Genomic DNA, 16,238 nt, shown 5'->3' with positions numbered 1-16,238 from the left:
CCTGTTCAAGCTCAGTTTAGTAAATTGTAATTTAAAATAGATTGTTATGCACTCAATAAACTCACATTGCTGCACGAAGGCGTAGAAAAGTTCAGTGCATATACTGCAGGGCACTCGTGGGTTTGTCGCTTTACTCCACTACCTGGTTTTTGCCTTTTCGACCAATCAGAGCTTCACATTGGTTATCGTCACTCAGTCAAACCAACCAACTTCGGATTCCCTCCCTCAAGGTTGGACTATGGATGCAAGTGTGGCTACATTCATAGCAAGATAGAACCCCATCCATCCATCCACCGTAGCACATTATCAACTGCTGGCTGAATGCTGTGTTGCGATCACCGTTGTTAAAAAGCCATCCTCCTTTGACTCATTTCCATCCACAGAATTTTCTTATCGCGGCAACACATTGTGCTTACTATAGACTTAATTAGCTATCATATTAGACTTTCATATCTGGCCAAACAAACAATTCTCCAAGGTTTGCATGCTTTATGTATTGTGGACCAAACAACCTGCCGTTTGGCTCTCTTCGGGGACAATTGGAGGTATTTTCGTGCCAATTATGACACAACCAAATGTATACAGTGAGTATTTCAGACAAATGTATTAACGAGCATAAATCGTTTGGTAAAAAAAAATGGCATTTTTATTAATTTTACAATTGGACAATGTCAATCTACAGCGTGACAGAACAACAAGTGTAGAGTACAGACATTGCAGGGACAAAACAAACCAATTCCACATTAGTTACCTTCCATACAATGTCTTAATAAATCACTAGCTACAACTTTCCATCTCTGGTTATTCAAAAGCATTTCCACCTCCTCCTCTTCCCCCCCCCCCCCCCCCCCCCCCCCCAAAGAAAGATGACTTAATATACAACGAAATTGTCGGTCAGCCCTGAATCGTACACAAGTGTAAAACTACACTCACTGTAGGAGTCCCAAAAACGTGCACCCCTCCCCCGCACTCCCCACACCTCCAAACTGAAAGCATTTCAAAGGATTCCCACATTGATTTAAAAAACAAAAAACATAAAATATTTCACAAAATGATAAAAATATCAAAACAAAACTGTATCTTACATTCTGTGCGTTGCGCAGAGTATTACAAAGGTTACAACTCAGCTGTGAGTGACATCAATAAAGATGACCATAGCGCACGCACACACCCACACACAACAATTTACTCTCAAGACAAACATGTACACAACGCAGAATCTCATCCAAAAATAAAGATGTTTAACTTGTCTTTTAGGAAGCAGTATTAATATCAGAAATAGCTGAAAAGAAGTTACTGTACGATTTAATGGGCTACATCTAAAAATGTTGGATGTTTTTTTTTTTTTATAGAAACGCACAGGAATGTTGGACCTACTTTAAGTTAAAAAATACAAAAAAGAAACCCAGTCCGGGATAATATTTTGAATGGGATTTGTTGAAGAGGGACGTGGAGGGGTGTGTGTATATGTATGCGTTTGTGTGTATACGTGTGTGTGTGTTTGGGGGGGGGGGGTTCTTCTTCGCTCAGCGTCTCATGGGCCTACAGGAAGTGACCAGAGTACTGCTTCACACTGAAATACAAAGCAAGACATTAAGAAATAAATACTTAGAAGGGAGAAGTTACTCAAACAAAGTTCATTCTGAGGATTTTGGGGAAACAAAGGGACAACAAAAAAGTCAGGGGAGGGAAAGAGCAAGGGGAGGTGTGTTAATCCTGGCATCAAAGAAGGAACCGTGCACCGGGATAGGACAGGGAAAAAGAAGGAGGGGAGGCAGGGTTAGTTACCAAGGCAACACTACACTACTACTTAAGAGCGCTACAGCAGTTAGCATCAGGCTAAGCTAAACAGCAGCAACACGTAGTGTATACAATACATGCTTATTGGTTGCCAAGGGAGACAGAAGAGGAGGAGCCTGTGCCATTTGGCAGACTGTGATTTGTTGTCGGTTAATCTAACTAAAAACAACAAAATCACTAGTCTTCCACACAGCAGCAGCCAGGGGAAGAATCAATCCACTCCCTGCTTCACAGTGAAACGGCTTGGATGGCTGAGGCACTCTGCTCGTTGCCTTCTACAAATTCATTGAGTCATACAAATAGACCCGTTGGAAACGTGCATTTCATTGATGGTTGGTTTGCGTGTCAAACCTTCCAGAGCCATTTCATGAAAGAGGAAGGTTTTGTGCAAGTGGCAGGTTGCATGAAGAGAAAAGGAAGGGGTTAGTGAATAGAAGAGACAGCTGGCAGCTAATACATAGCCCAACAATAATCCATTCATATATACATTCAGTCAAATGCATTGATGTGTGAATATTCAAAGAGCCAATTCACATAGTTGTTTCGATCATTTATCTGTTAACGGTTTGCTTAACTACAAAACAATTTGCATTAAGGATCAGCCATAGTTAAATCAACAAAATTCTAAAAGAAGAACGAATTTAGAAGATTTATATGACACCACCTATTGAATTTTAATGGATTACAATAGAATTTCTTAGGGCTGCAACTAACAATTATTTTCAAAGTTGATTAATCCAAGGAAAATTTTTCAATTATCATTAAGTCCATAAAATGTCGTAAATAATAGCAAATGCCATCACAAGTTCAAAGTCATTTGTTTTATCTGACAAGCAGCCAAGAAAAACTAAACCTAATCCTTTAAAAATGATCCATGTACCAAATTCAACTGCAAAATTAAGCAGCAATCTGTTATTTGTGCTTCATAAATCAATACAATGATTAAATCAATAACAAATATCAAATGACACATTTTCTGCGGACTAACTAAGCTATAAATGGCCTATGTTGCAGCACTAGATGTCCTTGAAAGACGGATACCAGTCGCCTCGTTGTATTTACCAAACAGTGGTCTAGGCGTCGGCACTTGCCTGTTCTGCAGAAGGTACTGGGCGTTCTGGATCTGGTCCTGGGTACCGCTGATGGTAATAATGCGGTCCTCAGATCCCTCCAGGGGCTCGTCGATCTTGATCGAGGCCCCAGACTCGTGGCGGATCTGCTTGATTCGCTGGCCTGCTTTACCAATGATTGAGCCCGCCATCTAAATGAAGGTCATGGGGGTAGAACAGAAGGAGAGACAGGACTCCTGTCAGTAGCTACAACCAAGTGCACGTTTTCATACAATTTCCCGTGAGGGAAAACACAATTTCCTCGTCTGATCACTAGACGGTAATGAAAAGGTGAATTACGTGATGAACGACAGGAAGCTCCCGTCATCATTGCAGCATGCTGACATTCTCGATAGACATTAAAATCATTATGAACCAATTAAGCAGAGACGAGGCCAATGACTAAATGTTCTTCGTAGCAGACTGAGGAATGACGTTGACGCACACATGGCACCGCAGAGGGTTTCGCCCAGACCGCCTGAATTTAATTAGCAGCTCGTTAAAAATGAGCGAGCGGTGGCGTTCGGGTACACCTTGTCGCATACTCACGTCTTTCGGGATGGTCACCTGGGTGGTGATAACGGGGCCCCCCATGTCGTTGTACGAGCCCCGACCGCCTGAGGACAAGAAGACATGGAGTCAGAGAAAAGGGTGATATGATAATTAAATACATTCATATCGCATTGTTTGTACACACGGGGGCGGAAATGGCCCCAGTATGAGGGAATAGCAGCGTGGCAGCTCACCTGATGGGTAGTTATCCCAGGAAGAGCTGTTATCTGTCAGAGAGAGAGAGGAGGGGAAGCGTTAGCAAACAGAATGACAGATCAACAAGCCACGTCAAACATCCTTTAAATGGCGAAAAGCTGCCAGGTTTTTGCAATATTGAGCCACAGACATTATCAATGACACTTGTGCACCAAAAGCCTTTGGGATAAAACTGTTAAAGAAGACTGAAATTTCCACTTAAAAAAAACGGGGGTGGGGGGAAGCAATGGCTTTCCTGTACAACATATCAGAGAGAAAATGCCTATTGATTCATTATTTTTTTATAACTTTCCTTCACCTTCCTATTGAAGATCAAGCCAATTAGGCAACATGAAAGACATTTGTTTTAATTCCAATGTGCTACATGAGTGTAGCACACATTAGTGTCCAACAAACACCTCGCCCACAGTAGATTAAGAGGCTACGCTTAATACACTACGCTAGCACACAACCACACCAGCACCGTAGAAAATGACATTTCCTTACAATTCCAGCACAAAAGACAAAACCGGTGCCTACTCACCATATCCTCCACCTCCCTGTTAGAAAAGAAAAAGAAAGACAGATTTAGCAAAGGGTTCTGCATATAACCGACGGAGGCTTAAATGAGAGATGGACAAATGCAATGAGGATGCAGCAGCTTCGTCCATGGAATAGACTCAACTGAAAGCCACCCAATTTTCATCCCTGAGCCAGGCTCCTCCTTCCCTTACTCCCTCCCCCCCCACCCTCTCCCTTCCTTGCATCTCCATCAGCCCCCACTTCCCCCTGCTATTCAGCTGCTGCTCTGTCACCAGGGCAACAGGCGATTCAGAAATGCTGTTGCCGAGCAACGCTTGGCAGTATCCTACCAGCTCGAACAGCGCTAGATGGAGAGAAACCTTCCAGTCTGTCAACAAAGCGTTATTATTGCCTAGCAACCAGCCAGGGCCACCGTTCATACCCCCCACATCCTCCCTCCGCTACCCGAAAAAAAATGGGCTGTGAAAGTACATGGTAAAGTACATGGCAATTATGTGTGATTATTATGAGTTGTGCTGTGATTACGGTCATTTGGTTGGATGGCTCACGCATGGCAAGAATGAACTGGTATGCTCATTCTTGCTTGCATGTATGTATGCATGCACTTATTCAGGGATACATGCATGCTTGGGTGTTTGTGGGAACAACTGGCCCGCTACCCTAATATTGCCGTGCTAGGTCATTAAACAATCTTAATCACTGCCATTGTCTGGTAAGGAGACCAATCAGCAGGCTAGCCTGATGATGCCATCATCCAATAGGATACCAGAGAGAGCTGCATGCACTTTTCCAAGGGTCACTAACCATGTTATCGCCATAGCGATCCGGTCTGCCTCTTCTGTCGCTGCTGACGAAGATGGTGAGGGACAGAGAGAAGGGGGGGATGGGGAGGAAGGAGAGCGAGAGGAGAAGAAGTGCTTGGATTTAAATGGTTCACATTGTTCGCTAAGAAATTTCAAGGTTTAGGTCAAAGTACACATACACAAACGCGGGCGCACGCACTCACACACACACACGCTGGGCACGATTACAGTATAAACACATTTTTTGCCAGCCAGCCACCCGCCCACACAGTAACAGGAACAGCTCTGACAGTGCTATGGTGAGAGGAGTGACAGCTGGCGATGAGGATGGACCCCCCCATCCTATAACCCAACCAAAATGAAGGGGGGAAAAATGGGAAGGGAAATTGCAGGAGCTGATCCAATGCCTTCGCAAGACTAACAAACATACGTGTAACCATCATGTTTGACAATAGACTTCTTTCACTTGTTGATTACGCTTAATACAGTTGGACAGTGGCAGCCATTTTGCCGTAAGCCTTCAGATTTATTGGAAAAGGAAAATTGTTGCTCTTCAGTAAAGCTTCAGTGTAGTCCATGCCAAATGCTACAGTTTATCAGTTATAGTCCAATGTTTATAACCCACTGAATAACCTGATCATAGCAACCTCCACACAGGTGATATTAGCAATCATTTGTAGCATTCAAATCGTTAGCTGGTATTTTGAGTCAAACCTTTTAGAATCTAAATATATTTGTGACCCAAAACAACAAGAGCATGGCCCCGCCAGGGAAGTGGATCACAAGTAGTCACAGAAGCACTATTAAACTCACCTGGAAATTAGAGGCCTCTGCATATGACTCCTAAACAAGAGGGAAAGAAGCTGTTTAAATAAGTGTTCTACACATGAGAAAGGAGGTGATGTCGCTGACAAGTCAAGCTCCCTTGGGAATGACTACAGAAGAAGATGGGTTCAAGCAAACAGCCTTTCACGGGCTAGGCACACACAACACACACACACACACACAGATAGCGCAAGGTTTTTATTGAAGGGGGAAATGGTGTATAAAAAGGAGTTAATTCATGTCTACAAACTATGAAGGGTGGCAGACAACAAGCACATCAGAGAAACGGATAATGCAGGCTGGTAATAGGGGCGTAAAAAGGGATACAGAGACATTTCAGAGTTGGTCATCTGTCAAATCAATTACCAACCTAAGGCTATGATCTTCAATACATGGTATTTTTTTTTTCCAACCAAGGGTTAGAGGCTAACAGACACCACCTTATCTAGTTGTGACAGATACCAAGGCTATAGAGGCAAATATCACTAATGAAATAATTCAAATTCAAAATGTCAATCTATCCCTTGGGGATGAGTTGGGTTGGTTGGTGGGTGGGGTAGGGGGTGGAGGGGACTAAGGAACCTAGCAGGAGAGCAGAGGTCTTGGGGGGCCGGGACTTACTTTGACCTGTCATCAGAGCCGCGGTACTCATAGTAACGGTCATCTCTGTGGGCACGGTTGAGATGGAAAGACACGCACATACGTACATAAGCACAGACACACAGATACAGGTATAAAAAGGTGCACATACACTTCATGGGAATGGGATTACAATGAGATTTTGCGTGTTCTGCAAAAGCCAACGACGAATTCTCTTTTTTGATTTGTGTGTAGCAATGCAATGGTTACATTAAGTTGGATGCCAGTGATTTATAAAATGACATCATAACCCGGATATGGGTGCAGTACTCAAAAGCCCAATAATCACATGGTGAAAAGCAAATGGGGCAGGGGCGTATGGTACCATGTAGGCAGATTTATTTTATTAATGTTTGTTTAGCCGATCTGATACTGATCACCGATTTTTACAGTGAAACACTATTTTTCTCACCAGTTCCTATTTAAATAGGCATTAAGGTTTACAAACCCTGTGGATTCCCAAATAAAACAAGTAAAAATGCGATGCCGCGTACGTACTGATTCTGCAGCAGTGGTCGCCGAAATGCACTATTTTATCTCAAATATAACCAAATATTCAGATATTTGTTCGACAAAAATAACAAATATTTGGCCAGCCCTTCTAATTCGTTCGGATTTTACATAGTTAAAGAAGTTGGCGATAGCCTCTGGCAATATTTATTTTTCTCCGGCCCTTGCAACTGTTAATATACTGCAGCATTAACTTTTTCATCATGGATATTCATTTCATTATGGAGTTTTAAAAACGCGGAAACGAGTTGATGAATGTATTATAGGGACGAATGCATTGAACCAAAATGACGCAGTCAAAGGAAGCCTATACAGTTTTGCAAAGATTCATCAAGCCTGCCTTTGCCAGAACTTGGAAATTAGAACGAGAAACTGTAGTCGATGCCGCGGGTCTTCATGAAATCTGTTCCCATGGAGTGCTGTAACAGCCTCCCTCACAATTCACTGACTGGGGGTCAGACTAGAGAGCAGCGCCATTATAACTTCTAGGTTTCAACAAACCCTTGTTTGTTGGAACTCAAGTTAGATTTTTGTGCGATTAATTGCCTACTTTTTTTGAGCGAACCTACAAAACACAATTACAGGCTGGTATTGTAAAGCCTGTTTTTCGGTGAGACGCAGCCCGTTGAATGCATCCAATAACAGACGTGTTTAGGGAGTTTATCGGCTCCTAACGAAAGGTGGCCGATTGATCAGTGCATCACGATGTAAATTACCCCACACATACATATGCACGTGTTCAAAAGAACAAGCTAGCGTATGAAACAGTTTCAAAACATCCCATCAGTTCTGGGTAAACCGTGGCGCATGCAAACATCTTACCCTCCTCTGTGTGGGGGTCCAAGGGGCATGTTGCGCCCACGGCCGCCTCCTCGGCCTCCCCTAGCGGAGTGGGAGGGAGGGGGGGGCCCCCTTCGGGGGCTCATCTCGTCGTAATCTCGGCGGGCGGGGGGCATGGGGCCCCGCCCGCCCCTGCCAGAGGGCATGCGGTCGAAGCCACGGTCACCGCCTCCCCGACCCCCACGCATGGGGAAGCCCCCCATGGGCCTGCGGCTGCCCCCCCTCTCCTCAAACATCATAGTGAAGCCGCCGTAGTCATACGTCTCATCGTAGAAGTTGGGGTCATACGGCTGGGCGCGCCCCTTAATGGGAGCCTGGCGAACAACGACAAGGTAAGACACGGAGCAGGAAGAAGCAACTGAACAATTTGAGGGTTGGAATCGCTACCAAAATGAACTCCAATGAAAACATTTGCATGGATTCATAGGCTGCGTCCTTTACCACCTTAGGATTCAGCATTACATTTTGTATGCAAAAGTGACATACGTATTCTAGGGGTGTGCAGCGCTACTTTATAGGACGATCCGATACGCATCTAGATACATATGCTACAATACAGGGACGATACATTTTGATATGGAACGATTCGATTCAATGTTCTAACGATCCGGTGCGATCGTAGTTAATATTCGTTTAATGTTAACACATTAATTTTCTATTCATTTAAATAAGCCTTCTATAAAAGAGACATTGCCTACTTTCAAATATATATGGTTTAGGGACCATGGAATCTTAGGTTTTTATGTTTATTTATGGCATGGGGAAAAAAATGGAAGACCCATTAATAAATTCAGAACTACATGTTTATTTGTTTGTTTATTTATAGACTTGATCGCTGTCCTTGACAATTTATAAAAATAGCGAAGCCTTTTGTCAATATTCCCCTCCTTATAAGACCCAAAGGACTTCAACACGTTTGATTTCAGATACGCTGTTGCACTGATAATCATTTCACCGTTTTCAGACATATGGCTGTAATTCGCGCACTCACAACTCCGGTTGTTCCCTGCTCGCGTGCCGCAGGGCGCGCGCGCGAGCGGAGACGTACACAAACACACACGCGGATCCGCCCGCTTCCGTAAGTAAAATTTTCCGGATGCGTATGTAAACGGAATAAAATGAGTTGACTGTCTTGATATCAGGCTGAAGCTTCACTCAACCGATTCGCAACGTTTAAAATCGGTGTATCGACAGATTCTTGGTCATTTTAAATCGATTCAGGGGCCCACGTATCGATGTACTTGCATCCGTCAGTGCGTTTACATGCAGTCATTATTGGATAAGGAAACGAATAAGACCTCAACAGGACTTTTAAAATGCATATAAACACCTTTACCCGATCTACTTCGGACAGAAATCGGTACGAGAACGGACAAGCGAAATCGGATAAGAGCACCTAGATAACTCGATCATAGTCCAGTTTCTACCTGCATGTAAACCCGCATCTTATCGGATATCAGATTTCGCGTTCTGCGCATGCTCGAGATCTTGCAGCCGGGGGACGTGAGCCGGAATTAGAAGGAGACGGTAGTCATGTCGTTGTCGCCTTAGACATATAGTCCATTCTTATTTCTTTATAAATATAAAAATATTTCTTTGTATGTTTATGGTTGTTGCCGTCGGTAAACGAGAAACGGCGATTTATTTAAAACGGGGACGCAGAAGATGGATGAAGCCAGTGTCATGCCACTGCCCCCTCTAAGAAGTGTATCATCATCAACTTGCATTCAGTACACACTACGCTTCGATTTGACTCAAGGCTGAATTCAAAGTACATGTTTTCCTAAACGTTGGTCATCGACGAGGTTGCAAAGTAGTAACTTCGGGCCCATCAGTCAAAATAAACGTTTTTTTCTTCTAACGTCTATACGATCTTTATTCATTCATTGCGCCGCGACCGAACTGACGGAGATATTCTCTGATACTATGAATCTTAAAGACTGCGTCGGGTTCTCCGACTCTCCGGTACTTCCACAACAAAGACTCGTAGTGGGGGTTATCTCGGCCATGGTGGAGAAGGAATTGGGGGAAAGGAATTTTGGCCTTGACTCTCTGAAGTCCAAATTGAAACCCTACATGGAGGAGAAAAAGGGATTGTTGCCGTATGCGGAACAGCTGTCAGTTCACTTCAGGTCCATGTCATTTATCTGACGCTCCATTGTTCCGACCTCTCGGTCGTATGCGGACTCCTCCCGCTGCTCCGCCGCCAGAGGAGTCCACATACGACCGAGAGGTAGGAACAATGGAGCGTCGGAGAAATGACATTGACCGAAGTGAACTGACAGCTGTCTACTGAAAACCTCTTTCTCGAATGCGCCTGTGTTTGTTGTTGCTGGGACGTAGAGGTCCACCGGAAGTGGCTCTATAACCACTTGTTGAAAGGGCTACAGCGCCACCTAGGGTAGCGGATTAAGCCATGCTCCGGCCATTATTCGATTCTCTTAAGGGCCATGTACGTTCGGATAATTGACACGGTCGGTTCGAGTAGCAAAATCGGAATAAGGCTTAATCCGATCTAGCTGTCCCATATAAACGCACTGTGTTAATCCAACCGGATACCGATTCGTATCGGTGAACCGTTAGACCCCTTATGTATTCCTTGATTTTCCGTTTCACATTTATGAGCTGTAACTACAACTCACTTCAGCGATGAGCTCCAGCATGGTCTTGATGCACTCAACCACCCTCTCCGATTTGCCTCCAACCAGCACAACCCTGTCTGTTGACTGAGGGCAACACTCCTGGAACAGCTTGATACTGGTCTGGGTATTCTAGAGAGAGACATAAGCACGGGTCAACATGAGCATGAACAGAACTGATATCACCACCAGTATCAAACTGTTGGGCCTATAGAAAACTTTTGTAAGCTGACCAATTATAAAAAAAAGTGTGTCCTTTTTTTAAAGGACACTTCATTTTACTGCCCATCCTTGAACTATTATATCTGACATCCTTAAACTGCAATAGAATTAGCTAGACAGAAACTATAGACAGCCAGCTTCCCTAAGCAGTATTTAACTGAACAAGAGAAACATCCTTGGAACAGAATGATTGCATATATTACAAGTCTACGCATCTGTGGTGGCGGTCAGAGCCAGTACAGAGACAGTTTTAAGCTAGAAATCACAACATTGCTTCTATTCAGAAGATTACGAGTAAGGTGCATTATAAAACATTACATTCCAGGCATTTTCCTTAAGTGTTTTTGATTGCCTGAGACCAGACTGGGGTCCACATACCTCTCGGAGCTCTTTGATCTTTGCTCCCTTTACCCCGATGATTGAGCCAGCCAGACTCTGGTGAATCAACAGTCGAAGCTCACAGTCGAAGTCCATGCCATTGTACTGCTGGTACTAGGAGGAAAATATTTATCAGCGCATTGTATTAAGGTACACTTGGCAGGATCAGGGCACCAGACCCAAGGAGGGATCCAATTAAAGGCCAAACAGAGTTGAGCTCCACCCCTCTGTCCCCTCCTCACTACTTACGGGCACACTGTTGAGGAGGGGAACCAGATGGCTCAACGGAGGAGTATTAAACGGTATTCAAGCTTGCACACAATGTGTTCCGCCAAGGGGAATGAAGAGAAGAGAAAAACATTTTCCCTACCTCCTCCAGGGTGGGGATGATCTTAAGCAGGATTTCGCCAACGGTCTCGATGTCTGCACTGATACTCAGGATGCTACACATTGTGCCCACCAACGACATCCAGGGGGAGCAGCAGTGGAGCCGGCCGGGGGGAGAGGGAGGACCAGACAGGTGATGTCACCAAGGGGGAGAAGGAAGGTACTTTAGATCAGGGTATTCACAACATCCCTTCAGCAGAGTGCTAGCCACAGAACAGACCACAACATTTACATTGCACTTCTTCCCAAACTCATCACTGATAGTAATGTCAGCGAGAATAACCTATTTACCCTAGAGTCATTGACGCCCCATACCAACATCAATCCTCCCAAAAAAATAATAATTTGTCTTCTCGGTAGGAGAAGATGGTCAAAGAAGAAAAAACATGAATCCAAAAAAAGTGATTAACAGCATGCCAGTGAGCAGAGATGGGGAATCGAACATCATAAATAAAAAAATAAGAGCCGCTAAAGATACTACACAAATAATGACAATTTATGGCCGCGGAATTTATATTTTTAGTAGATTTACCAGCAAACATCAATTTTTAAAGTTTTTTAACAGGTCTAATCGGTTGGTAAAGCTTCACACGGACTGGAATTGTGAAGGTTGTCTGCATCCACATTGATTAATAAAAATAAACTAAAACGACTCCAGAAATCAATGAAAAATAAATATCCAGACAAAAGAAAATGTAAGTGAGGTCTATGGATAGAAAAAGATAAACGGCCAAGAAATAAAGTATTAAGCTTTTATGCAACAGAGGTTGAGATGGACCACCGCTGGATTGGGGAGGCAGGCAGCTGGGAGAAATGTAAAAAATAAATAAAATCACAGGACAATGGCGAGGTGAGAGAGCGCACAAGAGTTGGGACACCGTCATCGACTCCAATGACCAAGCTTAGGTGAAAGCGTAAAGGATAGGAGAAACAGACAACACTGTAAACCTGGCCTTATGCACACACACTGGATGGGCAGTCTCAGGCTAACAAAACAATGACCGTCACCAGAAACATATGGAATGAGGCAAAACACAGAAATAAAATACTTGTTTAAGTTTGTTTTTTTTGATAATCACCGGGAAACCAATTTTCAGAAATGAGAGGGAGGAACGCAGTCAATAAGACAAAACATCCATGAAAATATCAAAAAAAGACATGTTGGAAACACAGGAACCTTGTGTAACGTACTAGCAGATTCTGGGAAACCCTTAAAAAGACTTTCATATGGCTGAATTTTGACGGAACTTCAACATGGAGGTAATATTAAGATTTTGACTTGGCTTTCACTGGGTCAAGAGTTTGAGTTGGACATACGGCATTTTTTTTTTTCACGCTACAATACTGTGAGAAAAGGTAGATTAAAATACAGTGACTTGACAGAGGCAGGATGACTATTATTTATCTGTTCTTGTTGATTGTCCTGTATACAGGCAGTGAGAGGGAGGAGCTTTGGGACATACCGCTCAGGCCCACTGCTGTCTGGGACTGACACACTGGCATTGTACTGGGCGTGGAATGGGCAGGGGCCAGGGCCATTCGAGCACACAGATGTCAATCAAGTAAGGCGCCCATTTAGGGACAGGGCACGATAATGGGCGGGGCCAACCAGGGTGTCAGGTGGGCGGGCGCAGGAGGGGCCATCCAGAACATGGGCAACAGAGGAGGAAGTGGGCAAAAAGTCAACAGTAAAATAAAAAACAAGGAAGAGGGAAGAGGGAGGGGGGGGGGGGGGGGGGGGAGAGGAATACATTTTAATATACAGGCTCTAAACTGGTCAAATGTGACTTCATTTTTTTTTTTTCTCTCAGAGATTTGTTTGGCAAAGAGAGAAGAGAAGGTGACATTAGAAAAATGGGTAATGGTATATTGAGAGATTCAGAGGGATAAAATGTTTGGGGGTGGGAGGGGGGGGCAGAGAAGAGGGACAATGAGAGAGCAACAGTAATTGAAGAGAGGGTACAGGGAATGGGTAAGTGGAGAGAGGAGAAAAAGAGGTCATGACAATAAATGAATTGAGTATTGGGCAGGTTACTTAAACATTTCTCATTGAATGAAAAAGGTATTTGGCGCTAGAAGTGACCTCATCTGCACTGTGCCAATTCTAGAAGTTAAAACTGAATTAGCGTGGCTTGAGCTGGGATCTAAATTTTTTATTGATTTGAAAACAACTTGTGTCAAGGAAAAGCAATTGAACAAGTGCGCTTTGGGCAAGTGAAGCAAAGAAAATAAAGAAAATGTATCCACATCAATATTACAACTATTAAAAAAAGGTTTCCAACAGCCATTTACTACACATGAAAGGTCAGAAAATCTCGCAGATAGTCAGTAAAGCTATAACGAGAAATTATGGTTCCAATAGATCTTATGTGGTAGTTGTTGGCAGACTGCACAATTTGGTTAAGGATAGAATACATGTTTAGAATAGGTGTACTCACGTCTGTTCGTAAAGCTTTGATGTTTTTACCACCCTTCCCAATCACCGCTCCTGCATTCTAAAGTCAAATGGTGAAGATAAGGTTAGAAATCTATAGAAAACACTGAAATCCAACATCAACAAGTGAAGGGCAATTTTTAAACACAAAATTATATAGTAAGAGAAAAACTATAACGATTATTCAAAGGTAATTTCAAGAATTCTTTCAAAATGTACTTTTTCCACCGATACGGCTCTATTTGAACTACTACTCAATAGGTATGCCATGTGAAAGACATAAAGGATGGTTGAAAAAAATGCACGTTGTTTACTTTGCTCTGCAGGAGGATACGAAGCTCCACCATTTCGTCTGAGTTCCTGGAGCGCTTGAATGATTTTTGGTCCTCTGCGTCCTCAGCTGGGCGCTTACCTAAAAGATCATTTGATTAAAACTAATTCAACCCAATGAACTGGAGAGAAATGAAATCTATGCTTTTTCCAGCAACTAGTCGTTCACAATGAATTACTATGTAACCAAAGCAGTGATATTATTGCATATTTTAAGTAATGTGCAAAAAGGATTGTTAAACATTTGGCAATGGAAATCTACACTGTTGCCTAATTTATCAAGACAAAAAAGAAATGAGAAAAGACACCATCGTAAAATATATAATATTCTTACAAGATTCAAGCACCCATTATTAACAAACATTGCCATTTCTTTCCAAGATCAAACTAAATCCATTTATCCTTTTTTAAATTTGTTTTGCTTGAAACAACAGCTTAGAAGGATGACATTGACAAATGCATTGTAAAATTGATATTAAGAGATAGTGTACCGTTCGTCTCTGTGTTGCTGAATGAGGTCTCTTCTTGTTGTTCAATTTCTGTCTCCATTGTCGGCTGGCCACAAGTGGGATTGGATCGGCACCTCGGTCCGGGGAAGAGGCGGCGACGGGAGAAGAGAAGCAAGAAACCGGGCTTGCAGATCTGTGGCGGTTGGTCGTCATTGTAGAGAGGAAGAAGGTTCGACAAATTACAGCAGTGTATTTAAGAGCCGTTTTAAAATGGGGAGGAGAGGAGGGGTTGATTATGAGAGACTGTTAAGAATGCTGGCACTCACCGATATTTATTGTGAAGACCAGGGCGTGATGATGGGCGTAACAGAATAGGCTAGAACCAACCAGCGGCTGCAACCTGTGGACAGAGGGAGAACATGACAAGAGATATCAGGAAGAATCGACGATCGGCACACATTTCTTTGTCATTGTTGCATATGTTGGCATATTTGCATCGTTGCACACCAACAGCGCGACTGTAATGGCCATTTCGTTCACCAGTCCTATGCACAACTAACAAAACACTGTATTATTCTATGCAACAACAAATACAACATTCATAATAATACCGAAAACTGGGCGACGAAGGCCAGAAGCGTAACCATTGCCTCCATGTATAACGATAAGCGCCAGGAATAGGCTAATGCAGTGCGAGGATGGACATTAAGCTAAATTAAACTGAGATTAGACACATAGTTGTTTTTATTTAAACTACGTGCTTAGAGTATACGTGTAACCTAATGACGCTAAATAGCTAGCATAAAAAACAAGATAACCAACGTTAGCGTCCAAAATGGCATGCAGGATCTCCGTCGAAATGATCTGAATGTAGCGTTACTCCAATTGCAGTCTTTATCGATGCTAAATATTTAGGTGAAATACAACAATTGTCGAAGTCCCTTTACCACTAACAATTTCGACTGATTAACGCTAGAAATAACTTAGTCGAATATCAGTAAACCGTGAACCACAAAGAGGCCTAGATAGGACAGAGAGTGCCTATAGTATCGCCATATTGCGTGGTAGCAACTAGGTCCAAGGGTCCGAACGTACGGTGGGCGGTACCACTGTACCGCTTCCAACCAATCAGTAATAGTAGTAATGGGAGCGGTACCGCCCACTGTACGTTCGGAACCTTGGCTCTGGGGTCTACCATGTTGGAACCGATGTGCTAAAGAAAAATGAAGCTAGTCGAGTTAGCTTCCACGCTAAATATAGCAGCAAACAAAACCATTTGTCGAGCTGTGGGCAATATGAGGAAACCGCGATATTACGCGATCGTATATTAAGTAAACCGGGGAGAGTGCGTGCAACATGCGTATAAAATAATAATATTAATACTATATTTCTATTTCGAAACACGAACCTGCGATGCAACACTTTGCTTCTTCCTTTCCCTTCCTTCTCGTACGTTACCCAAAGCGGAAATGGCTCTATGTCCTCCCACAATCGAGTGTTTATTGGTGCAAACGGCTCACTGTCTTTTCTCAGACGAGCGTTGATTGGTGCAACTCACGTCAATCAAACATCTGACCAGCACC

General features: G+C 43.2%; 1 protein-coding gene across 5 annotated transcripts; it reads right to left on the bottom strand.

The window, feature by feature from the left end:
- Positions 1–893: 893 nt before the first annotated feature.
- hnrnpk (heterogeneous nuclear ribonucleoprotein K) lies at positions 894–16,119 on the bottom strand. 5 transcript variants are annotated; one of them, XM_079743682.1, is made up of 18 exons: positions 16,064–16,119; positions 14,982–15,055; positions 14,698–14,848; positions 14,191–14,288; positions 13,881–13,937; positions 12,906–12,949; positions 11,426–11,498; positions 11,056–11,169; positions 10,459–10,587; positions 7,799–8,130; positions 6,449–6,493; positions 5,816–5,845; positions 5,004–5,046; positions 4,201–4,216; positions 3,656–3,688; positions 3,459–3,526; positions 2,892–3,061; positions 894–1,573 (listed from the first exon to the last, which is right to left on the bottom strand). In XM_079743682.1, the coding sequence occupies exons 3-18, from the start codon at positions 14,753–14,755 to the stop codon at positions 1,543–1,545; spliced, it is 1,341 nt and encodes a 446-aa protein (XP_079599808.1). In that variant the 5' UTR covers positions 14,756–14,848; positions 14,982–15,055; positions 16,064–16,119; the 3' UTR covers positions 894–1,542. The 5 variants fall into 5 exon arrangements, with proteins under 5 accessions (XP_079599808.1, XP_079599809.1, XP_079599810.1 ...); XM_079743683.1 differs by having other exon boundaries at positions 5,004–5,043; XM_079743684.1 differs by having other exon boundaries at positions 11,056–11,163.
- Positions 16,120–16,238: the final 119 nt, after the last annotated feature.

Source organism: Pollachius pollachius (assembly GCF_949987615.1).
Source record: "Pollachius pollachius genome assembly, chromosome: 1".
Lineage (NCBI taxonomy): Eukaryota > Metazoa > Chordata > Actinopteri > Gadiformes > Gadidae > Pollachius > Pollachius pollachius.
This window is presented reverse-complemented; position numbering and strand designations above follow the sequence as displayed.